At 40.0% G+C, this 23,384-nt stretch overlaps 4 protein-coding genes across 5 annotated transcripts in view; 1 reads left to right on the forward strand and 3 right to left on the reverse strand.

Annotated features, from left to right (window-relative positions):
* The window catches only part of lmx1a (LIM homeobox transcription factor 1, alpha), a 10,331-nt gene extending 5,983 nt beyond the window's left edge, over positions 1-4,348 (forward strand). The window contains exons 2-7 of the mRNA XM_062424419.1: positions 113-345; positions 733-908; positions 2,145-2,222; positions 2,658-2,742; positions 3,067-3,237; positions 3,982-4,348. Of these exons, the coding sequence (XP_062280403.1) occupies positions 113-345; positions 733-908; positions 2,145-2,222; positions 2,658-2,742; positions 3,067-3,237; positions 3,982-4,124 (886 nt within the window). The 3' untranslated portion in view covers positions 4,125-4,348. The remainder of the gene's footprint in view (positions 1-112; positions 346-732; positions 909-2,144; positions 2,223-2,657; positions 2,743-3,066; positions 3,238-3,981) is intronic.
* A 1,975-nt stretch (positions 4,349-6,323) lies between these two features.
* Positions 6,324-12,555, reverse strand: selp (selectin P). The gene is made up of 14 exons (XM_062424451.1): positions 12,477-12,555; positions 12,008-12,391; positions 11,812-11,919; positions 11,526-11,711; positions 11,243-11,434; positions 10,582-10,764; positions 10,282-10,467; positions 9,932-10,117; positions 9,640-9,825; positions 8,565-8,750; positions 7,799-7,987; positions 7,528-7,716; positions 6,728-6,850; positions 6,324-6,624 (listed from the first exon to the last, which is right to left on the reverse strand). The coding sequence occupies exons 1-14, from the start codon at positions 12,553-12,555 to the stop codon at positions 6,557-6,559; spliced, it is 2,445 nt and encodes an 814-aa protein (XP_062280435.1). The 3' UTR covers positions 6,324-6,556.
* A 2,869-nt stretch (positions 12,556-15,424) lies between these two features.
* On the reverse strand, positions 15,425-16,211 carry LOC133984796 (L-selectin-like). The gene is made up of 3 exons (XM_062424271.1): positions 16,184-16,211; positions 15,629-16,024; positions 15,425-15,549 (listed from the first exon to the last, which is right to left on the reverse strand). The coding sequence occupies exons 1-3, from the start codon at positions 16,209-16,211 to the stop codon at positions 15,425-15,427; spliced, it is 549 nt and encodes a 182-aa protein (XP_062280255.1).
* A 1,843-nt stretch (positions 16,212-18,054) lies between these two features.
* LOC133984574 (E-selectin-like) lies at positions 18,055-21,928 on the reverse strand. Of its 2 annotated transcripts, XM_062423985.1 has the most exons (12): positions 21,866-21,928; positions 21,677-21,755; positions 21,157-21,561; positions 20,907-21,011; positions 20,611-20,802; positions 20,282-20,473; positions 19,944-20,132; positions 19,619-19,798; positions 19,308-19,514; positions 19,008-19,187; positions 18,762-18,897; positions 18,055-18,669 (listed from the first exon to the last, which is right to left on the reverse strand). In XM_062423985.1, the coding sequence occupies exons 1-12, from the start codon at positions 21,866-21,868 to the stop codon at positions 18,609-18,611; spliced, it is 1,929 nt and encodes a 642-aa protein (XP_062279969.1). In that variant the 5' UTR covers positions 21,869-21,928; the 3' UTR covers positions 18,055-18,608. The 2 variants fall into 2 exon arrangements, with proteins under 2 accessions (XP_062279969.1, XP_062279970.1); XM_062423986.1 differs by lacking the exons at positions 20,282-20,473; positions 20,611-20,802.
* Between the last annotated feature and the right edge of the window lie 1,456 nt (positions 21,929-23,384).

Below are 23,384 nucleotides of genomic sequence, written 5' to 3' on the forward strand. Positions count from 1 at the left end.
GTTTGTATTTAAGCTCCAGTCAGCCAAACAAAAGCATTACTCTCTGTTATTTACTGAAGTCTCACAATTTCTATTTCCTCCCCCATCTTCACCCTTCTGTCCCTCTGTCCAGTCTGTTTGCGGGTCTGTTTGCGGTGCGTTGTGGGGGCTGTGCGGAGGCCATCTCTCCTGCAGAGCTGGTGATGCGTGCAGGAGCCGCTGTGTTCCACCTGCGCTGCTTCACCTGCAGCGTGTGTTCCTGCCGCCTGCAGACTGGAGACCACTGTGTCCTCAGGGAGGGACAGCTACTGTGTGCTAGAGAGGACTACCACCAGTGTCTGGCCAGCCCGACTTCCTCTGACACAGGTGAACAGTATGTTTGTGTCTGTTAAAACATGTACACACACACATATTGGGTTTAGTGTTGTTGTTGGCTGCTTTAAAAAAAAAAAGAATTTCTGCTACTACGTAGGCTACAAAGAGACAATAGAATGTGGTGTCAAGATAGTTGAAGACATAGATAAAAGCCTTTTTTCTGCTTGTAATGTGCATAATTATGAATGGTTCAAGCACATTCTGTTACTCTAGGCTATTGAAAGGCTTTTTGGGGTATGTAGGAAAACATTAAGGGATTAGATACATTTACTCTAATAATAATTAAATAAATAACTCAGCAATCACTCTTCTATCAGGTTCTTTATTTTGTGTTGGTGTGTGAATATTTACTTTTTAAACATGTCTGCCCGTGTCTAGGGAAAAGTGATGATGATGACGAAGAGGTGGAGGAATCTGGGAGGGTTTCTGGCAAACGAATTAGATCAGAAGACCCGGAGAGCAAACGTCCCAAAAGGCCTCGCACTATTTTGACCACTCAACAAAGACGGATCTTTAAAGCCTCCTTTGAGGTCTCATCCAAGCCTTGCCGAAAGGTAAAGTGTTTATCTTGCCTTCACTAATCTGTCTAAAGGTGCTGTACATATGTGTGTGGATACAGACAGTGGTGGAAGCAAAAGTCAGATCCTTTATTCCAGTAAAAGTTAAAATACAGCAATGTAAAAATTCTCCCTTACAAGTAAAAGTAGTGCATGAAACATTTTACTTAAGTAAGAGTAGATAAGTCTAAGCAGCAAAATGCACTTAAAGTATTGCAGTAAAAGTAGTGGTTTGGTCCCTTTGACTGATATATTATGATATATGACATCATTAGATTATTAATACTGAAGCATCAATTTATAAGCATCATGTTACTCTTGTAGCTGTTGCAGGTGGAGCTAGTTTGAACTACTTACACAGCTATATACAGTTGGCTAGTGTAGTCCAGTGGTTCCCTAGGGGTCGGGCTCCTCCACAGGGTCACCAGATAAATCTGAGGGGTCATGAGATGATTAATGGGAGAGGAAAAAACAAAAAACAAAGTCCTCATACAACAATCTGTTTTCAGTGTTTGGACTTTTTCCCTTATCTTTGATTTTTGGTGAAATATTGATTCATTTGAACATTTAATGAATTGAAACCATAGAGGGAAAATCAGAGGGGAAAATCACTATTTGGTGGAGCTGTTAACAATTCATTAACATCTGAGATGTGACCCCGACTACATACTGCTTTTTGTAAGACATCAAAAGTCAAAAAGGTTGGAAATCACTGATTTAATTTTTAATTTGTAATTATTTTTTAACATTATGTTGTATTTTAAAGCTTGTTATATTATCCATAGTGTTACATCTTCATCTGAAAAGTAACTAAAACTGTCAAATAAATACCTTGTATAGCAGTAAATTTCAATCTACCTCAGAATGTGAACAGGAAACCCCTGTAACTGGCTTCAGGAAGAATAAACGAATCTTCAATGCAGACATTTCAATAAGTGAGCTCAGAAATGTGGCTGGAATATAATGGTATGGTATTGTAAGATAGCGATGATTATACTGTTGAAATCCTCAAAAAACAAACTTGACTTAAAAAAAAAAGAAGAAGATGTTTGGAAAGTTATTTTCTCAAAAATACATTTCATAAATGTTTTATCTTTTCCTCCTTGATGGTGGATTGGTGAAGTGATTTTTTTTAACTTTCAACTGACCTCTGTCTTTCTATTTTCCTTTTTTACCCTCCTTTTCATTCTTTATTTCTTTCTTTCTTTTCTTGCCCCTGAATCTTAATCCAAGGTAAGGGAGACCTTGGCAGCAGAGACTGGTCTGAGTGTTCGGGTTGTGCAGGTCTGGTTCCAGAACCAAAGAGCCAAAGTAATACAAAGTGCACACACACACACACACACACACACACACACACACACACACACACACACACACACACACACACACACACACACACACACACACACACACACACACACACACACACACACAGTCATATGCGCTCCTAATAAAAGAACTCTTTCTGCACCGTGTTTGTATGCCAGAGTGGAAATCAGCCTGGTTATCTCCTCATACAGGAAACTGATGACATCTCACTGCAAGATCACTGTAGATTAAACCCCATATTTCCTCGCAAAGTGGGCTCATGTGTGGTTTCCCTCCTCCACTGAAAGATGTCCTTTACCTCACTGTTAATACTTTGCAATTGAATGAACACACTCATATGCCTGGGTGGCAGAGGGGCTGTGGAGTGAAAGGGAACTTTTACAGTAGGCCTGTTTGTGAACTTTGATGTCTTTTTAGATGAAGAAACTGGCCAGGAGACAGCAGCAGCAGCAGGAGCAGCAGCAGACTCAGGAGCAGCTTGAACACCCATCACATCACACAGGTATTATACTGTTGAAAAGTATTTTAATACATCCACATATACACCACATTACTCCGTGTAGTTAATATAAAGTTAGATACATCCTTTCCTTCTCAGTGAAGGGAAATCAATTAGGAAGAAGTAACAAAATAAATATTTAAAAAGTGGGAGATTCTGTTTTGTCAGTTTTAAAAGATTTCTGACAGATTTTTTAAAGTTTTGATAGCAGCAAAAGTCAGTTAGTAGATAACATGAAGGTAATGCAGGGAACAAAAGTTCACCAAAACAAAGACATTCACAGACACCACTAAGCATGATCTCCTGTGTGACTCCTCTGCTCCATAGTGCCCTCCCGTGGTCTGACCTCTGAGCTGGAGTGCCTGGGGTCCGCTTACTCCCACATTCAGCAGCAGCAGATGGGACTCACCACGCTGGAGCAGCAGGACTATGACATGGACCCCTTCAGACAGGGCCTGACCCCACCTCAGATGCCAGGGGATCACATGCACCCCTATGGTAAAGACCTCAGTGCTGTCAAACCGTGATGGGAAGTCACAATGTTTACAAATCCTCAGTGTGACTATAGCAATTTAATAACTTCATTTTTGAAGATATGTTATCAGTCATGATATTGTTATTTTAAATGTACAACAGAGGTATATTTACTTATTTATTCAGATCCCAGTTAGCTGGGCATAGGATTTTTTTCCTTGGGGTTTTTCTGGGGTCTTTGTGCTGCAGAATAACTCAAATTTACTTTTTAGTATGGGGCTAGTTGAAAGGTTTATTTGCAAAACATAATTGATTCATGGGGGGGAAATGTTACCACATTTCACAAAGAAATATCTAAAATGTTGTTAATGATGCTTAAACAAAGTGCAGAAAACATCCCTAAATGTACTTGTATTATGCAATCATTTTACAACTGGAATAGAGGATGAACAAAACTCCCTGGCAATTGTCAAAAGACTTTCAGATTCAAATACCAGGAATGTACACAATAAACAGAAAATAATCACAAAATTACATTAAAATATAATGTGACTTAATATAGTGGAACCACAAACAAATATCAGAATTCCTAACCTTTTGAAACAAAAATGCAACATTATATACAGTAATGTTTGTCCACGCCTTCACAGTGCAAACTACTTTAAAAGTCCTATACAACTCCACCAAATTATATTTTCACTCAACCCAAAAGATGATCAGCTTAATCTCTAATTATCCAATGATCAGCGATGTGTGTGTCTGTTTTAGGTTACAAGGGCCTCTACAGTGACATGGACCAAGACCATTTTTGTCCTGTGACTGACAGCGACTGTCTGTCTCTGGGTGACTCCTCTCTACTCACCCCCATTGACCGCCTCTACTCCATGCAGGACTCGTACTTCGCCTCCTGAAAGTAGACACCGGACTCAGTGAGAAGCGGTTCATCTCCTTCGCTCAGCATTGCTCTCTGGCCACATTATTTGTCTGTCCAGACCATGCACAAGGTAGTTGAGGATGTGGGTGCAAAATGACTGCCATGGGGATATGGGTACACTGTGATACCGTGCAATACACTGTAAATCAGTGGTAATCAGGCACCTCCATATAAACATGCACACTCTTATGCTTTACTACCCCGCTGTACAACACAGCCTCTTAAAAAGTCACCTGTGTATGCATGATACTGTCAGACCTCTCCCACTATGTTTGAATGTTAGATTATGAGATTATAATTGCATTTTAATGTAAATAGCTGTTTGAGTGTGTATTTGTATTTATTCTCACTTTGTGTATATGCTGTTAATTTTGAGCGAATCAACAATGATCAATAAATAATGGTTATGGTACAGTGAATCAGTCCAGTATGAAGTGTGGCATTGTGAGTATAAAGCTCCAACAGATATGTTATGAAGATGGGGTATTTGTGCTGAGGGTTGGAGCCAGGTCAGTCCATCCTCAGTCCTTATCAGTCCAATCTAGGTGACAGGTCAGCAAGGCATCTTCCTCTGGCTGTTGGGTGGATCATCAGATTGTAAATGCTGGGCTATGACAGCAGTATGGGTCAGTGGCAGGTAAGCATCACATCCACGCCGCCATCATCAACGCTCACATTGTGCTCCTCGCGGTCAAAGGCCTTTGCTGCATTTTTCTGCCTTTTCCTTCCTCCAATCAAAGAGGACGGGAGGGAGGGGACCACCCAGGCACTGTGCCCAGCTGGAATGCACCAATCCTGGGGAGGCAGGCTGAGAAAACCCAGGGAGGGGGCTCCAGACAACGGAGGGGCTGAAAGCTGTGTCAGGGGAGAATGCCCAGGGTGACACAGAGATATGAAGCCCCACTATATGGAGTGCCTCCTTGCCCCAGCCATGAACCCTCTCCTGGACCCGTCTCATATTTCCCACTATGAAATCAGACCTTCTAGAGCAGAGAGCGCAAGTCAATGGTCAGGAACAATCTAACTGTCTGTCACCAAGGTATGCTACTGCCAACCAGAGCTAAAGAAATGTGCAGCAGAGTATACTGTGTGTGTGTTTCTTTGAGTCTGTCCTTGTATCTGTGTCTGTATCTGCTCTAAGTGTCTGCTGGCATGTGTGCACACTCGTGTTAGGAGGAACAACACTCTTTGTTGTATGGACTGAAGTATCATGATGCATTTTCCAGTATCTTTAGAGGTAAAGAAAGGGAGAAAAGTCAGACTTAAATATCAGGGACGGAAGCCAAGGTGGTCACCTGCGGGGCCTTTTCCCTTTCTGTGCGCAGTTGGCAAGCATATATGGTTGCCAGCAGCAGTGGGTGGGATGAGAAAAATGATCAAACCGTGATCATACGGTCACAGCAGGTAGCAATAACCTCATTATTATTCTGACGGTAGCCAAACAGTTTCCTGTCAACAGTTCAGTAATTTATTGCACCCTTCATGCCAACAACAGGCCACAAACCCTCTGTCTTTTAACCACTATAATTGGCTTCACGCTGTTGCAGCGCCAAGACAGATGCACATGCTTTGCTGAAGATCCTCCGCCATTTGCAGCACACATTTAAAGTCTTGTGGTATATTTCTGGTGCATTATTGGCACAGATGGGCACCAATCTATACAACAGACAGCCATACAGTAAATTAGGGAAAGTAAAAATGTATATCATCCATAAGATGGAATATGTTACATCCTGAGTGGGTAGTAAATTGCCCCTCAATGTGGAATCAGTGCCCAGTGTGACACATTGAGCAGAGACTGATAATAGATCACATCCTCACCACTCAGTGACAAGAGCTTTCTGGCTGCTAAATGTGCTAAACTGACACTGTGTGGTGGTTTGGTAATCTCAGAGGTTTTCTGCCACTCTGTCCAAATTGACTCCACAGAGTTAGTTCCTATGGAGGAGGTCGATGTGGGTAAACTGACCCCATACTGTATCATTTGACACTTAACATTGTTGAAAAGACTGCCAAACAAAGGGGCGCCATCACAACAGATTCCCTGGTTTGAGTATGGTCGAGGACCTTTTTGATGTGTTGTATTGGTGATTAAGTTGATGATTCAGAGGCATACAATGGTGTTTCAGAATTTATTGACATTGAAGAAGATTTAAGTAATACACAAGCAGGAAACAATACAAAAGCTATGCTGAGTGTGCATTAAGCATTAATAACAGGTATTCATTTTAAAGGTATTCATCTTATATATTAAGGATCTACTAATTTGAAATGAATTCAATCCAACAGGGATCTTTCGTTACCAGTATCATAGCATTACTAGCAAGCTACGTATCATAAAAGCAAGCTCAAATGTATTTGAGATTATTTGCTGCAGAATTGAAAACACAAAACAAACAAACAAAACTGTTATAACTCAAATGCTGGATTCTCTTGCTCCTCCCATGCCCCATGTTCATCAGAGATGATTGGATTTTCTGGACAGAGCAAAGGTTACAATTATGAATATCCAGTTTGTGCAACACAATCAACTGTATGTTAATGTTTGTAACTGTGCAGCATCATTACAGCAGCTCTCACCTTTTTTTTTGAATAGTCTCATCAGCCACAAAGCCAGTCCTATCAGGACAAGAGGCACGATAGCAGTGGCTGCTCCTACGCCAGTGTACAGCAACAAGGCAGACCCCACTGGCAATCCCTCCACTGGAACACATGAAGATCACAGTCAATACAAGCTTTTATCTTTTTGGTTTTCTTTATCAGCAGATCATAATTTTATTAGATGTTTTTTTAGCCATCCTGTATGGCTCTGGGTCCACCACTTTGGTACAGACTGAAATATCTCAGCACATAAAAAGAAATGCCATAAAATTGTGTACAGACACTTGTCTTGAGGGAAAAAAAGCCCCTGACTTTTCCTTTATACCAACATGAGGTTCACATTTCATTTTTGTGTGAAATTCCTCAAAACTTGTTAGATGGATTAAAATAAAATTTGGTAAACATACTCATTCTCAGTCCAACACTTTGCTTTATGACCAAATACCTGCACAAAACTGATGGTATTTCCACCAGTCTTTGCTGTACTTTGTGTTTGTGCTGATTAGCAAATGTTAGTATGCTAACATGCTAAATTAAAATGGGGAACATGGTTAACATTACACCTGCTTAATATCAGTACGTTAGTATTTTCACTGTGAGCATGTCAGCATGCAGACAAGTCACATTTAGTGCAAAGACCTAAGTACAGCCTCTCAGGGTCGCTAGCATAACTGCTGTTTTAGATATCCCATTCATTAATCTTTCAATAAATCAATAATCCACCACCCATATATCACAAAGACTGTAATTTTGTTCAGTCAGTCAAAAAATGTATTTACCTATGCAGGTAGGAAGTGTGTCACTCCACAACCCAGTAGAGGAGCAAATCAGCACCTCTGTGCCATTCAAAAAGTACCCCTCTTTACAGGTGAAAAGACATTGGGAGTCAAATCTGAAATTCCCCAGGGGATGGGAGCAGTCCATAGACAAACGTAAAGACAGGGGATGGATGGCTTCACACTGTACAGCTGGAAAGAACAGTAAATGTAATAAAATCAGCTGATCGAATAACAGAGAAATGTATGGTTATGCTGGGCAGTAGGGACTCACGCTGGCAGGTGGGCACATCTGGACTCCAGTGGCCTGAGGTGTTGCATGTTGTAGCTGATGTTCCTCTCATCCAGAAGCCCTCATTGCATTCAAAGTCACAGTGGGAGCCATGACTGAAAGGGGAATATGAATGGCTGCAGTTCATGCTCCTATGTTGCGGAGCATTGGCCAGTAGGGGGCATGGGCGTGCTGTAGATAAAATATATAACCATCACCTTCACTTCAAATAACCCTCATTATCTGAATCAAAGTGGAGGAGGGGAGGAAGGGGTATTTTCCGCCAAGGCCAAACCCTTCATATGGGTTAATATGAATAATTATGTCACCAATGAATGCTTGTACACATAAAAACACATATTTTAAACACAAGTTTATAGTAATGAATGAAGGGAATATATTTCAAGTGTGGCTCTCTCATATATGATTTATTACCCAGACAGTGAGATATTTCTGTGCTCCATGTGCCCACAGAGGTACACTCTGTATCAGCTGTTCCATTCAAGAAAAAACCCTCCTCACATGTTGATTTACACTGAGAACCAAAACTGAATGCTCCATGGGGATCAGAGCAGGCTAAGGAGCCATGAGTTGGAGAATTCAGAATGGGACATCTCTTAGCTGGAGGTGAACAGGGAAAAAGAGAGATAGTTAAGAGCTGCACAAGAAAAAAAAGTAAAGTCAAGCCATCTAAACCCTTAAATTAACTGCTTCTCTGTTGATTTATGATCAACAGATTATGATACAGGGATTTGTACTTATTCTTTACCAAAGCAACGTGGGATATCGGTGCTCCATGAGCCCTGAGAATTGCACTCTGTGTCGGCTGTCCCATTCAGGACAAAGCCCTCCTCACAGGTGGACATGCAGTGAGAGCCAAAACTGAACGCTCCATGTGGGCCAGAGCAGGCTAAGGAGCCGTGAGGGGGAGAGTTCAGAGTGGGACATCTCTTAGCTGGAAGATGAACAATGAAAAGGAAAGAAAGAGATATTTAACAGCTTTATGAAGTGAGTGCAGAGCTTTTCTGTTGATTTATGATCAGCAGATAATGACAGCAAAAACCAGCCCTGGATATGGGCTGAGGTGCAGACAGACATTGTAATTACAGAACAACAAGGTCAATCTGGTATTGTGTTTTTATGTAACTGTTGGTCAGTGTAAATTTCACTCACGTTGGCAGCTGGGTACGTCCTGACTCCATTCGCCTGATGTGTTGCATGTCGTAGCTGATATCCCTCTCAGCAAGAAACCCTCATTGCATTCAAAGTCACAGTGGGAGTCATAGCTGAACAAGGAGTATGGATGGCTGCAGTTCACTGTCCCGTGTTGTGGAGCCTTAACCAGTAGGGGGCATGGGCGTGCTGTAGTGTAGATAACCATAAAACATAATGTAGAATCATCAGCTTTAGACCAAGTAATCTACATCATCTGAATCACAAAAGCTTACAGTCGAGGTATTTCCTAGTGTGATGATTGTGATACAAATAAATGTATAAATCTCACATTACCAGGACATTGAGGTATTTCTGTGCTCCAAATGCCCACAGGGGTACACTCTGTCTCAGCAGTTCCATTCAGGATAAAACCCTCCTCACACGTTGAGTTGCACTGAGAGCCAAAGCTGAACACTCCATGGGGATCAGAGCAGGCTAAGGAGCCATGAGTGGGAGAGTTCACATTGGGACATCTCCTAGCTGGAGGTGAACAGGCACAAGGAGGAATATTAAAGAGCTGTACAGGGTAAAGAAGTAAAGTCAAGGCATTTAAACCTTTAAATGAACTGCTCCTCTGTTGATTTGTGATTAACAGATTATGATACAGGGATTGTACTTTTTTATTTTACCCAAGCAACATGGGATGTCTGTGCTCCATGTGCCCACATAGGTGCATTCTGTGTCAGCTGTACCATTCAGGACAAAACCCTCCTCACAAGCTGATGTGCAATGAGAACCAAAACTGAACTCTCCATGAGGATCAGCGCAGACAAAGGAGCCATGAGGGGGAAAGTTCAGAGTGGGACATCTCCTAGCTGGAACAGAAAGATGGAAAGACCAGCGAGATATTTTTCGAGCTGCATGTGGTAAAGAGATACCAGAATGTAATCTTAATTTATGTAAATGTTTTGTTTTTTATACCCAGGCAATGAGGGATGTCAGCACTCCACATGCCCAGGGAGTTGCACTCAGTTTCAGCTGTTCCATTCATTAGGAAACCCTCCTCACATGTTGTGACACACTTAGAACCAAAACTGAAGGAGCCATTCGTGTCATTGCAAGATAGGGAACCATGAGGGGGAGAATTTATTGGATGGCACCTCTTAGCTTGAAAACAGACAGAGATTGGATTACATACACTTAAAAAACTGACTTGCTCCCCTGAGATGGATGAGCAATGAGAACAGAATGAGCAGCATTTGTTCTGACTGTGTATCTGTTTTCATGCTTATTTACAGTATACTTCAGCAATTAGTCATCTGTAGTCATACCCTGGCAAAGAGGAAGTGCATGACTCCAGTTGCCCCCTGACAAACATTTTGTCATGTTTGTGCCAATCAGATCAAACCCCTCTTCACACTTGACTGTGCATACTGAGCCATAGCTATATGCACTTAGAGGATCTTGGCATTGCATTGAACCATGAGGTGGAACTTTCAGACTGTTGCACTGTACCACTTTGAAAGAAGAAAACAGCAATCATTATCAAAGGAGTGAACATTTTTATGTATTTCGGGAAGCTTGTATCACTTTCAGGGGACTGAACCCTAACAATAATAAAGGTTACCCACCTGCGCATGCAGGTGTAGGTTTGCTCCAATTTCCAGAAGCCAAACAAGTGATTGTGTTCTCCCCAATCAGGTAGAAACCTTCCTGGCAGGAGAAGTTACACTCTGAGCCAAAGGAGAAAGGCTCCACAGTGTCCACACATGTCATGTTGCCCGTTGGAAAGAAAATGGAGGAGCACTTTTGCACTGTGGTGGGATAGATATCAATCGGTCAGCTTCAACAGTCGTGTGTTATGACTCTGTTTTTATAAACATAGCATTAGCATAAAGTAGTGGCATGAATAATCACGCTGACATAATTTATAGCCAAAGGAAACAGCAACTTTCCACACACATTAAACCACAATGTTGTTTGCCAAATGCAGACATAAATGAGTGTGAAGTAAAGTGTTAACACATATGACCTGGATCTGACCTGCAGTCCAGTCTGTCCAGGATGTGACTACACATTGAGGCCAGCTAATTAGCTATTAGTAAAAGGTGACCATCAGTTTATTAAAAGAGTATTACAAAAAAAGAAGTCACATGAAAAGTGATGCTTGCAGAAATTTTCACGATTGACATTCATACAGGGCTTCACAGAGCATTCATTTGTGATAATGCTAAAGTTTAAAACATCATCTGGTCTAATTTTATTATACAATGATATTGACATTAACTTCACCTTCACATGTTGGGACACTGGCTGTCCACTGGCCTGTATGGTCACATCGTATATGGTCCTGTCCACTGAGCCAATAGCCTTCTTCACACCTGACCTCACAGGTGGAGTTGTAGCTATAAGGTGCAATGGGGTGGCTGCAGTTCATATTACCTCCACTGATCTCGGTGTGGTTCAAAACTGGACACTGTTCAGCTATGACAGACAGTAAAAAAATATTTTCTGTGTAACTTTGACATCTGAAATAACAATTATTTTGGCATTGTTTGACAGGCAGTGGCCATACCTTGACACAGAGGAACAGGGTAGTCCCAGTGTCCCCTGGCTTGGCATAGCAGCTGGGCCGCGCCTACCAACCGAAAACCGAGCTCACAGTGGAAATGGCAGGAAGAATTGAAACGATTGGACCCAAAGGGATGCAAACAGTTGTGAGAACCTTGTTCTAGATTCAGCAAGGGTTCGCATGTGATTGCTGACCCAAGATATTGAAGAATAAACAAATATGTTATTCAACTTATCACAGAGAGAGAGTTCATGGCTTTTTTTTTTAGATTATGACAATGTTTGCTCACCTTCTTCACAGCGTGGTCCCTGGAAACCAGGATGGCATTGGCACGTGTAGTTCCCTACGGTCTCTACACAGTCTGCATGGGCACTGCAGGAATCGTGCTTGCAAGAGACTACATACATACAGAGAGAGATCTCATATGTAATAAATATATTGGAGTCAGTAAATGTGTCCATGAAACAAAATAAAGAGTGTTTTACCAGTATAGCAGACAGTTCCCTTTTTATTACGGCATTTCTCATTGTTCCACTTGCCCGTGTCGGTGGCCCTAATATACATCTCCACACAATCTTGGCCTGGTATGTTGTCTGGCTCTTTTGGTGCCCAATTCTGATTCTCTTCGAGCACGACCTCTTGGGTTCCTACCTGGGTCCACATTCCTTTTACTTTGAGGATGCCTATCCAATAATATTTGGAGTGATTTGGCAGTAGTTTGATGAGAAAGTCAGTCTCATCCTGGTTCTGGATGACCACCATGTCTGTTGCGTGCTGCTGACACCACTCGCGGGCCTCGAGCCATCTACGGTTTGGACTGGTGCTGTAGCTGTACGTCCATGCCTGAGCTCCTCCTCCACTGCTCAGGTCTAACATTAGGTATATATAAATTATCAAACAAAATTGAACTTGTGAAGCAAAGAGTTTAGTGTTTATAGGATTATGCAGACCTACCTTGGGCAAGTACAATCAATGCAGCAATCAGCACCCTGTGATGCAGGCTTTGTCTAACATTTACTGATTCTTGCAACATCTGAAAAAAGATTGAATGTTAGAATTAATTTACAGTGTATTAATGCATCTATAAATGTGAAACAGATATTTTACAGGTCTTACCATATGATCTATCTCTCAGTCACTCAACACATGTCAATGCATTTACTCCACTTGACTGAAGTTCACAGAAAAATTGTGTTAACTGTCCCTCAGTGAATGGCCCAATGTCAAATGTTGTAATATCACTATTGGCGTAGCTTCCTCTCAGGAAGAACACTACAATACCACCCAAACCACACCAGTGGGAACATACACCCAGTCACACACAGACATGCATACACACACACTGCATATACATGAATAACCTTAGAGACATTCACTACTGATAATAATTTTATTTAACTAAATGTAGTCTTTGACAAAGTTACCACAGATAGACAATACTAATGTTGTTAAATACAAGCATTTTGAAACAACATGCACTACCATGTGCACACTTAATATGCAAACATATACAGTATATTAGTGCAATAATTGGTTGATTAATAAATTAGTTGATCAACAGCAACGATTTGGATAATCAAATAATTGTTTAAGAAATATTTAGGCAAAAATGCCCCAAAACTTACTGGTTCCAGCTTTCTGCTTTTAACACTCCTCTGTGATAATAAACTGGTTATCTTTGGGTTTTGGACTGTTGATCAGACAAAAAAATACTTTTTTCAAGATGTGCATTTTACAACCAAGTCTACAGACTAATTGAGAAAAATAATCTGTAGATTAGTGGACAATGAAAACAATGGTTAGTTGCAGCCCTTTGTAATAGTGCACTATGAACATCGTAAAGTTACATATGACCGATAATAGATCTATTTTAAAACATAAACTAGGTTTCCGATTGCCCTTCATCCCTGAACCTCACTGGATGGACTTGTCACTTCTTCAGGCTGCCTGTTAAGAAATAACATTGGCATTATTTACTGGATGATGTATACAGTTACAGTAAAATATATTTAGCATTTTAAAGGACAAAATCAATATACTTTTAAACAGCCATATTCTCTGACTTTTTAAAGTTTATTTATTAAATGTTGGACATAAACATAGTTCAACATAGTAAATGGGTGGAGCTTGGTAAAAATACCCAGATTTCAAAACTGACCTTTCTTGAGCAAGCTTCTTTCCTGTGGGCGAAGGAACAGATTATTGAGGTCTTGCGATATGATTGCATTGGGTCTCTATTTCTGTAAATTGTAACTGAGAAACACTGACTTTTCCTGCATTTCATCCAGCAAAAACAGATGCAGCAGGTGCTGAAGACTCCACATCCCAATACAGCCAACAGAGCGCGTTTATAGCCTGAGAAAACAGTTTTATACTCAGTCATACAATACTAGTCAGTATTGTCAAGTTATATTTATATTTTTAGAACAAGTTATTACAAGGACCATTGCTGCTGCTGCCAATAATAATAGTAACTTCCAGTTAAGAGCAGAATCACTTAGATAGAGAAACAGCAGATCCTATGCAATAAATTGCACTATTTTCTTAAAAAAGGTATTTAACTTAAGATAATTACTTGTACAAGCAGGCCTCGGGCCACTCCAGGCACCAGTGATCCCACAGGTAACTTTTGGTGAACCTATCATTAGGAAGCCTGGGTTGCATTTAAAGTGACAGGTTGAGTTGAACTTGAATTTCTGGTTTCCTTCCGTACAGTTATGGTATGCATCAGGTTGAGACAGAGGGGGGCATTCCACAGCTGGGGGCACACACAGGTTGAAGTTTAACAGGGATGCAGTTATGTAACGTTTATTGTGAAAATATTTCTTAGTGCACATACATGCTGATGCAGGTATTTTTGATAACTATTTTGAATGTGAATCCCAGTCTGCATGACACCAGGAAACAGAGGAAACAGATGCCAGGCTTTAGATGACAAGTTAAATGTCATGCTGTGAAGAAGTGCAGTAGAATCAGCACTACTCAGAGGACATTCAGGAGATGATAAGAAAAATCCATCAGAATGTGAATTTGTAAAAACAAAATATGAAAACAGACCGGGTCCCTGTCATTCCTCATCCCTAACAATTAACACCTGAACTTGCAGACTGTGATAGTTTTCAGGTTTGCCTCCACTTTAATTGTCTGAGGCAAGAAAACTAAATGCCTCTAAGGGCACAAAACCATCTCAGCAATAGCAAACATAGCATACTAACTCAGGCCCTGAATTTGAGACAAATCTAACACTTGCACAACTGGATATTCCCACACACATTTACAGTGATATATGTTAATGTTCAGCCAACGTCTACAACGTGCTGAATGCAGGACGACTGGCCGGAACCGCTGCGTCCGACTGTCTCACTTCGACCCTGAACACACCTGTAGCTCTCTGCTCTCTGAGGCTGTGACGTTATCGTTAATGCTGTTGAAGCTGCAGTCACTCTCCTCCAACTTACAACTTATAGTTAAGAAAATATAACTACTTAACTATACTATAACTACTAATTACTATAGTTTAGTGAATACCTTAACTAGATAATATTCATTCATTGGCCTAGCTCTTTACTGGGTACACCTGTGCAATCTAATGCAATCTAACACAACAGCTCTGCTTTAAATTCTACATTTATGAAGTTTATACATTTTCAGTTTTTGTTAACATTTCCAGGAAGGTGATAATTCTACGATCCATTCACATTCTATCGCACAGTGTTTTTTTGTTTTTTTACATTGTAAATGGATAGTGTAATCCCAATCAGTATACATTTACTATTACAACAACCAAAAACCTGTACTCAAAACTATATGGACTTGTGAGCATTGTTTTTAGATAGGCTTGAAAAAATGTGAATCTATCATTTAAATAAACATTTCACACTGTATTGGTTGGTGAATTATTTTCAAATAGCTCTCTCCTTACCTGTTTGGCACCTGTCACCCTCAAACCCAGGATCACAGAGGCAGGTCATGTTTTCTATGGTCTCCTGGCATCTTCCTCTGCCACATATAGTTGCATTGCATTGAGCTGTCAAGAAAAGGGTCAATATTAAAACAATCTGTCCCAGTTTTGAAACAATCTTTAAAAAACAATCAGCTTTAAATACCTTTGTAACATACTGGGCGTTTCTTATTGGAGCATTTCTCATCATTCCATTTCCCTCTGTTTTTACCTGTATTGAGGTATATCTCCACACAAAACTCTGATCTGTGGTTGTTGTTGGGCTCGTTTTCCGCCCATGAATTATTACCAGTCCAAGTGCTGTTATTCCCAACCCAGGTCCAAGTTTCATTTATGTGGTTTTTCGTGATTCCAATCCAATAATATGGACTACTACTTTGATTTGGCAGCAGGGAGACCAGATAGTCGTTCTCCATCTGGTTTTGGATGACCACCATGTCTGTGTAAGTTTCCCGGCACCACTCTCTGGCATCGGTCCAATTCTTCCTGTTGTTTGAGTAATGATATGTCCAACCTAAGGTAGTCTCTGCCAAGCTACCTACTAGTATCAAATTTAAAAAATATGAAAGAAAAAAAGTTAAGGATTACTCATAATGTGATAATCATCAGATGTGACAGATAATCTTCATGTTCATGTCTTGTCAAAGGATCAAAGCTCAGCAAGTAAACATTTTGCTATATTGTTAATACCAGTACTCACCAAGGAGGAAGATTAGTGTCAACTTCATTTTTAGTGATTGACCTACAAACACCTGTTGTCTGTTAAAAGAAAAATAATCAGAAGCCAAAATATTAATGCATATAAATGCCACTATTAAAAGTAAATGAACCTGCCTACGTATCTAGAATTGATATTGGTCTATATTAATGGAATTGTTTCCAAATCCTTGTTTTTCTAATCATATAAAACATAAAACATTACACCACTGTGGCACAGCAAGTGCATGTTAGTTTGCTGCAAGCATGGACCAGTGTCAGGCTTTTATATTTGTGTCATGCCATTCAGCACAACGTTATCATAGAATACCTGGATGTTTACTGTACAAAGTGAATGCAGGTGTTGATAGATTAGCTTGAACAGACCTTCCAGGAAATGCCACGTTTCTGGTAAAGGTGGGCTCGAGGACAGGTTTTTGAGTCATGCATGAGAAAAAATAAATAAAGTACAGTCAGGGTCACTGTACTTTTTTGTTTGACTTAATTGTTTGACTTAATTATATTTTTCTATATTTACCTACTTAAGAACAATTTTGTTTTTTGAAATCATCTTTGTTTTTAAAGTACTGAATAAACACTTGTAGCTTGTGACTAGTCTTTCAATATCCTATTTGGTGTTTTTAATAACCGCTTTGCTCTGCATCCTCACATGTTGAGTTAAAATGATTTACATTAAATACTTATTAAGAGACAGAGAGCTAATGCTGTGGCCTTTGCTCTCATGATGTAAGATATCAGATCTATTTATGACATAAAGTATAACTCTAAGAAAAGCCACATTATGATAGTTAGAAGCGCTGGGGACAAGAAATCAACTTTTCCAAACTTTTATTTGTCTGACAGTCCTCTTGCTGTGTGTGAGGAAATTAAACACCTAGGTCATGTCATATCCGATGACTGGATGGATGACAAAGACATCCATCGACAGCGCTGTAAAATTTATTCTCAAGCTAAAATGCTCATAAGGAAGTTTGTGCTCTGACTATGTGAAGTGTTCCCTGTTCAGAACCTATATCAATCCATTTTATACTGCCCAATTGTGGTCTAACTATAAGAAAAAGAGTATGCAGAGGCTCAAGGTAGCATACAATGATGCAATGAGGCTGCTACTCTGTGTTCCTACTAGGTGGCATAGTGCCAGTCAATTGTTTGTGTCCACTAGAGTGCCAACCTGTGAGGCACTCTTAAGACAGCTGATGTTTAGTTTTATGCGTGGCCTGGACAAGTCAGAGAACCACATAATGGTAGCCCTAATTAGCCCTCTGAAAAGCTGTTATAGATTCACGTCTAGGCTAAGACGGCATTGGTGCAATAGCTTGTATATCTTATAATATGCATATTTTTTGTATTCTTATTGAATCTCTCTTTTTATACTATTTTTACTGTATGTTGTGTTATATGGACCTGTGTCTGCAATAAAGTGTATTATTATTATTATTATTATTATTATTATTATTATTATTATTATTATTATTATTTCTGCCTCCTTGAAAATGCTGACATAGAAGACTCTGAAACAAACAATGATGATGATCTTTAAGACAGATTACTCCTGTAATATACCCCTTCCTCTCATGCATACCTCTCACTATCTTGTTCTGACCCCTGTAATTTGGGTGAGAGAGACAGACAAGATAATATTTGAAAGAGGTCCTTCCTGGACTGCTGAAAAAACACACAATGTCCTGTCAGGGGGAATGTCACTGCTTTAAGTGTGGGAATAGGTTGGTGTTGTGTGTGGAAATGAAGGCTGAACCCTCGTACTGGTGAATCATAGTGACAAAACAACTACACACTGCTGCATATCAGTATATATATATTTTTTTTTATTGTATAATATATATACATGTAATATATTTTTGAACAGACAGAGAATATTAGTTATGATACAGGCAGATACATAAAAATGAATTTCAACAAAAGAAAATAATGGTTTGAAGTTTTTTTACAGAGAGAGGATTGCACATTTCAAATGCAATAACCACTTGTTAAATAAATAGTACATAAATACTGGTATTAATATCTCAAAATTATTCACAGTTCAGCAATGACATGGCAGTGCACAATGTTATGTAACATTTACAATAACATGAACAGAGCCACCTTTCCAGCATGTTCATAAAGATGTAGAACAATGTGTTCAATACAAAACTCCCCTCGGGAGGAAATACCAACATTAAAAAGCAAATCATAGATTGGTCTTGAAATCTTGAATCAAACTATCAAATGCAAAGGTCTGAAAAAACATCTCACAATTGATAGCCCTGACACATTGGCTTTTTCCATTTAAACATTTAAGTCTCTAATGTAAATAATAAATGTTGTTAACATTACTATGACTCACATACAGTTTTGTTTCTATTATTTTAGTCAATTCCTTTGTCGCCCCTGGAGGATATGAATGTGCTCTATATGAGACTGTCAATGCTGTTTTTGTAAACCTGTGGTGGGTCCTCTATGTCGGAGGTGCTGTAAGAAAAGACAAAATAAGATGAGCACTGCCATTCGACAAGCTTATTTTTAAAAATGTATGATTTAAGAGAGTTGAAAACGTATTTTACCTGTTCAACTCAAACTTGGTTGCTTTCCGTCTCAGTCGTTTCAGGACCCACAAAGCCGCAGACAGACCGGACAATGTCAAAACCCCTCCCCCTGCTGCCAGACCAGAGGCAATGGCAGGAGTCTGAGATGCAGGAGCTGTGGAAACATCATTGAAAGTGAATATTTACTTTTGAGACTAAAACCTGTATTTTAATCTTGTATTATGTTTAAATCTAATTTGATATCTGTTCATTTATTTGTTATACCTTGGCAGTTCGGTATCTCTCCTGTCCAGTTGCCATGACGATCACATGTCAGCAGATCATGTCCGTCCAATGAGAAATCTTGATTGCATGTGAAGGAGCACTGAGAGTTATATACTGGCTCACTGTTTGAGCAGTTGACATGACCGTTTTCAGGAGACTCAAGCAGGGGGCATCTTTTGGCTGTAGGAAAAAACAACAACATTTTGATGTTAACCATCAGTAGCCCACAACCTCAAAGCCTTTGAGCATCCAGTTAAGTGACTGTTACGAATAGTTCAGGTAACGTGTTCGCATATATACCTATGCAGGTTGGTGGTGTGAAGGTCCACTGGCCTGAACGAACACACTCCATGCTGAGTGCACCTTGTAGCTCATTGCCTTCATCACAGCTAAAGGTGCAGACTATACCAAGTGGATATGGGGTCCCGGCAGAAACAGGGGAAGAAAGAGAAGGGGTGCAGCTGACTCCCACTCTTGTTTGAACCTCAGGAGCAGGACATCCCATTGCTGCAAAAAAGATGAATGAGGTGTCATTACATAGCACAAATAGACTGGGTTCTGTAGATGGTATGCAGTGCTGTAAGCACAGATGTGAAGATATGCTACCTTACCTTTGCAGGTAGGTATGGCTTTGGTCCACTGTCCATTCTCAGAACATTTAATAGAGTCCGCTCCTTGCAGTTCAAAGCCTGCTTCACAGCTGAAGCTGCAGGTAGAGTCTGGCCGCAGTTCAGGATGGCTACACCGGGGTATCAGGTGAGCTTCTCCCTCTGGATTTTGACAAGTAATTGCTAACAAAGAAAAAAATTGCAAATAAATGCAAAATGTCTCATTTGTAATAGTCACTTACATTTGTGAACTTGGAAGCCACAAAACAAAAAAATGTTTCATAATCATAAAGAATGTCATGGAATTACACTTGAAGTACACCCTCACCTTCACAGCGAGGCATTCCCTCATTCCACTCAGCTGATGACGTGCAGGTCACTTTGCTCGGTCCAACCAGTTTATAGCCAGGCACACAGCTGAAGCTGCAGGTGAACCCATAGGTGTACCTCATATCTTTGTTGTCTGAGCAGCTGACATGGCCATTCTCTGGGTCCTGGAGAGCAGGGCACTGGACAGCTGCACACCAGAAAAGAAATACAAGAGGTCAGCAGCAGCTTTTTAAAAAGCAGCTTTTCCTGCATAATACTACCTAAACACTAAATGTTGCTAGTATGAGGGGACTATAAAATCCTGCAAGGTATCTAACATGAAATATGTGCACTTACGAACACAAAGGGGGAGCGAGTCATTCCACTGCCCTGACGTTTCACATTGCAGAGTGTTAGATGAGGAACCAACAAGAGCATAGCCTTCAGCACAGGTAAACACACAGGTGGACTGGTAGCTGAGAGGGCCCAGAGGATCGGAACAATTCATGGATCCACTTTCTAGATCGGACAGCTTTGGACACTGAACCACTGCAGACAAGAGAACCACGAAAAACACATTAACCAGGGTTCTTTATTGTGATCACAGCATTTAGATGCACTGAATGTGATTACTTGAAATTGCAGCCACCTTTGTGTGGGTATTAATGCAATAAAGCTAAACTTACATTTACATGTAGGAGGCTGCTCGGACCAGGTTTTGGAGGCAGTGCACTTCAGGGGTCTCGACATACTCAGCTGGTATCCTTCCTCGCAAGAATAGCTGCACTTGGAGTCATAGGAGAAGTTTCCATTCGTATGAGTGCAATTCACACTTCCTTTATTTGGGACGGTCACCTTGTTTTTGTCACACTTAACAACTGCCAACAGAGAGAACAAGACACAATTAGATAAGAGGCCCTGGCTGTAAGTGACTTAAATTAGTATAAACTTTAAAAATAATACCATTATTGTATTTTCTTACCATGCTCGCACCTCTCTCCGTAAAATCCTTCAAAGCACTCACACTTGTGGCTGTTGATGGTTTCTACACACTCTCCTTGGATGCATGAATCATTCTTACAGGCAGCTGAGAAAAGAAGACTTATTGTTATTTGGCATGCATTGAATAATTATATTTCTCTAAGCTATAAAAATAGTTTTCCTGATAATGAAAGAATACAAAAACAAAAGCAGTTAAAATTGGTAGCTTTTATATCCTAATGTTTGCTCACCTGTGTAGCACAGAGCGGTCTTAGTCTTCTCACATCTCTCATCATTCCATTTGCCCGGCTGCTGTTCTCTTTTAATGTACATCTCCACACAGTCCTCATTCAAACCCCCTCTCTTTCTTTTTTTGCCGTTGTTTGGTTCTCCCACTGCCCAGTTGGTTGCTTCTGGTGTCAGAGCCTTGTTGGTGCCTACCCAGGTCCAGACATCATTGATTTTGCGGATTCCAATCCAGTAGTATGTGGATTTCCTGGGCAGCCACGTGTTGAGATGCCCAATCTCCTCCTGGTTCTGGATGGCCACCATGTCTGTGTAGTGCTCCCTGCACCAGGCTCTTGCTTGTGACCAATTCATGGTGTCGTTAGAGTAGTAATAGGACCAGCATTCTACACTAGTCCACATGCACAGCACTGAGGATGGAGGATAGAAACACATGTTAGATGGTGGGGCAATGAGGATGATTTTTTTTTTAAAGTTTAAAAAAAAAATGCTAAGAGATGTAATGGTTCCATTTGATTTACATACTTGAGTAAAGAAGGGTCAAGCTGATCCATGAGGCAGAGCGCTTCGATCCACTGGTCTGAAGTAATCCAAAGCAGAACTCCTGTAAGAATAAAACAAAAATAGAAGATAAATTAAGGTAAATCTATAAATACATCACTGGCCACAAGAAAATAATGAAGAAATTTTCTCTGAACAAAACTCTACACTCACCATTTTAAGCTGGGTGTGTGATAACCGAGTGTAGTATTATACTGTAGTTTGTCTTCAGTCTCAGCACACCAAAGGATAAGATGCTTCTGATTTCGTGTGCTGTCCTGCTGCTTGCTTTTATACGGATGCTGGTCCAGTCCAGTTTTCCAGGAAAACATTTCTGTGGAATTTCCCACTTACCCCCTCCTCTACTGTCCCACTCGAGGGAAACCGCCTCCTTGTATATTCTTACTATGAAGCAAAATATTCCTTTGTTTTCTCTGCTAATATAAAGTGAAAGTTAGGTAAAATTTTGAGGCAATTGATTATTTCTCTTTAATGCTGTTTTATACTTTTACTCTATACATTTCAGAGGGAGATATTGCATTTCACTTGACAGGGGTAGGTCCTAGTTGCTTTTCAGATTTTAATTTACATCCAAAACATGAATTGATGAATTTTCAAGATATCAGATACTGTTTTAAACTATCCAGAAATATAAAGTAATGTATTTGTATATAAATATATAAAGCAATGTATCTCAACCAGCTACAAAATTCAAATGTTACTTACACATGAAGATAACACTAAAAATAATTAGATTATATAAACCATGTAATGATATCATGCATGGAAAGTGGAAAATCTACCTAATAAGTACTTACATTTTGCTGCTAGTAGCCTACTTCTGCACTTTTTACTTGTAATGTAGTATTTTATATTTCATTTCATTTTTATTTTAGCAGGCAAAAAACAGCAACGCAATGTAAAACCTTTACCAGCTGTTTTCCAGCAGGTTTCCTGTGGTCCTACAGTGAGTATAGAGTGGATTGTCAATTTTTAAAAAATACAATATTAAGCACAGAACAACAAAAGTAAACAAATACTGTTGTATTAGCGCCTTTCCTTAAGTAAAGGATTGAAATAATTGCCTACAAATGGTGCTAATGTATTCATGTGTACAAGATGGTACATAATGCATGTGTAACAAAATAAGAGAACTTGCATGACATAAAAAAACGTCTCCTGGAGAAGGCACAACAGCACACTGCACATATGCATGTATAATGTGAAAGTTGACGGAAATTAAATTTGGCTATTTTTGAAGCTGTGAAACCATGTGAGCTGATAAGACTGACAGTTTTCTTTTATTGGATTTGACCTTTCTAGATATATGACTCACCAAATCAAAACAGTGTTAACTTACCAGCACTAATGAGAGTTCTGATAATGGAGTCTAGACTTCATGAGTGTGCATGATGAGTCATTAGGTCAGAAGTATGCTAAGATTGCCAGTGGAAATCTATAGAATGAAACATACTTGTCCTGTCAAACAATGTGTTCATGATGAGAAAATGAAAAAACAAAACAAAAAAAACAACAATGTAATGGCATTTACTGGTATCTTTTTTATGAGCATCCAGGGACGGGAAACGTGGTATATGAGCAGAGGCGCCGGTTTACTGCCTGCAGGCGACAGTTCCTTCCTTTCGGACACAAGGCACTGGATAGTAGCCACTGTTGCTTGACACCTCTTACC

The sequence above is a fragment of the Scomber scombrus genome, chromosome 8 (genome assembly GCF_963691925.1).
Source record: "Scomber scombrus chromosome 8, fScoSco1.1, whole genome shotgun sequence".
Lineage (NCBI taxonomy): Eukaryota > Metazoa > Chordata > Actinopteri > Scombriformes > Scombridae > Scomber > Scomber scombrus.

What these genes read in the sequence shown, in the direction of transcription:
- LOC133984574 (XM_062423985.1), bottom strand. An exon ending in CTTGACCCTTCTTTACTCAA is followed by an intron (nt 21,562 to 21,676) that starts GTATGTAAATCA and finishes CTCCATCCTCAG; the next exon opens with TGCTGTGCATGTGGACTAGT. An exon ending in CTCGCTCCCCCTTTGTGTTC is followed by an intron (nt 20,133 to 20,281) that starts GTAAGTGCACAT and finishes TCTGGTGTGCAG; the next exon opens with CTGTCCAGTGCCCTGCTCTC.
- selp (XM_062424451.1), bottom strand. Translation starts at nt 12,555, where the DNA reads ATGTTGCAAGAATCAGTAAATGTTAGACAAAGCCTGCATCACAGGGTG. An exon ending in AGACATCCCATGTTGCTTGG is followed by an intron (nt 8,751 to 9,639) that starts GTAAAATAAAAA and finishes TTCATCTTCCAG; the next exon opens with CTAAGAGATGTCCCACTCTG. An exon ending in CACACTTCCTACCTGCATAG is followed by an intron (nt 6,851 to 7,527) that starts GTAAATACATTT and finishes CATGTGTTCCAG; the next exon opens with TGGAGGGATTGCCAGTGGGG.
- LOC133984796 (XM_062424271.1), bottom strand. Translation starts at nt 16,211, where the DNA reads ATGAAGTTGACACTAATCTTCCTCCTTG. An exon ending in GACACTAATCTTCCTCCTTG is followed by an intron (nt 16,025 to 16,183) that starts GTGAGTACTGGT and finishes ATTTGATACTAG; the next exon opens with TAGGTAGCTTGGCAGAGACT. An exon ending in ACGCCCAGTATGTTACAAAG is followed by an intron (nt 15,550 to 15,628) that starts GTATTTAAAGCT and finishes TTTTCTTGACAG; the next exon opens with CTCAATGCAATGCAACTATA.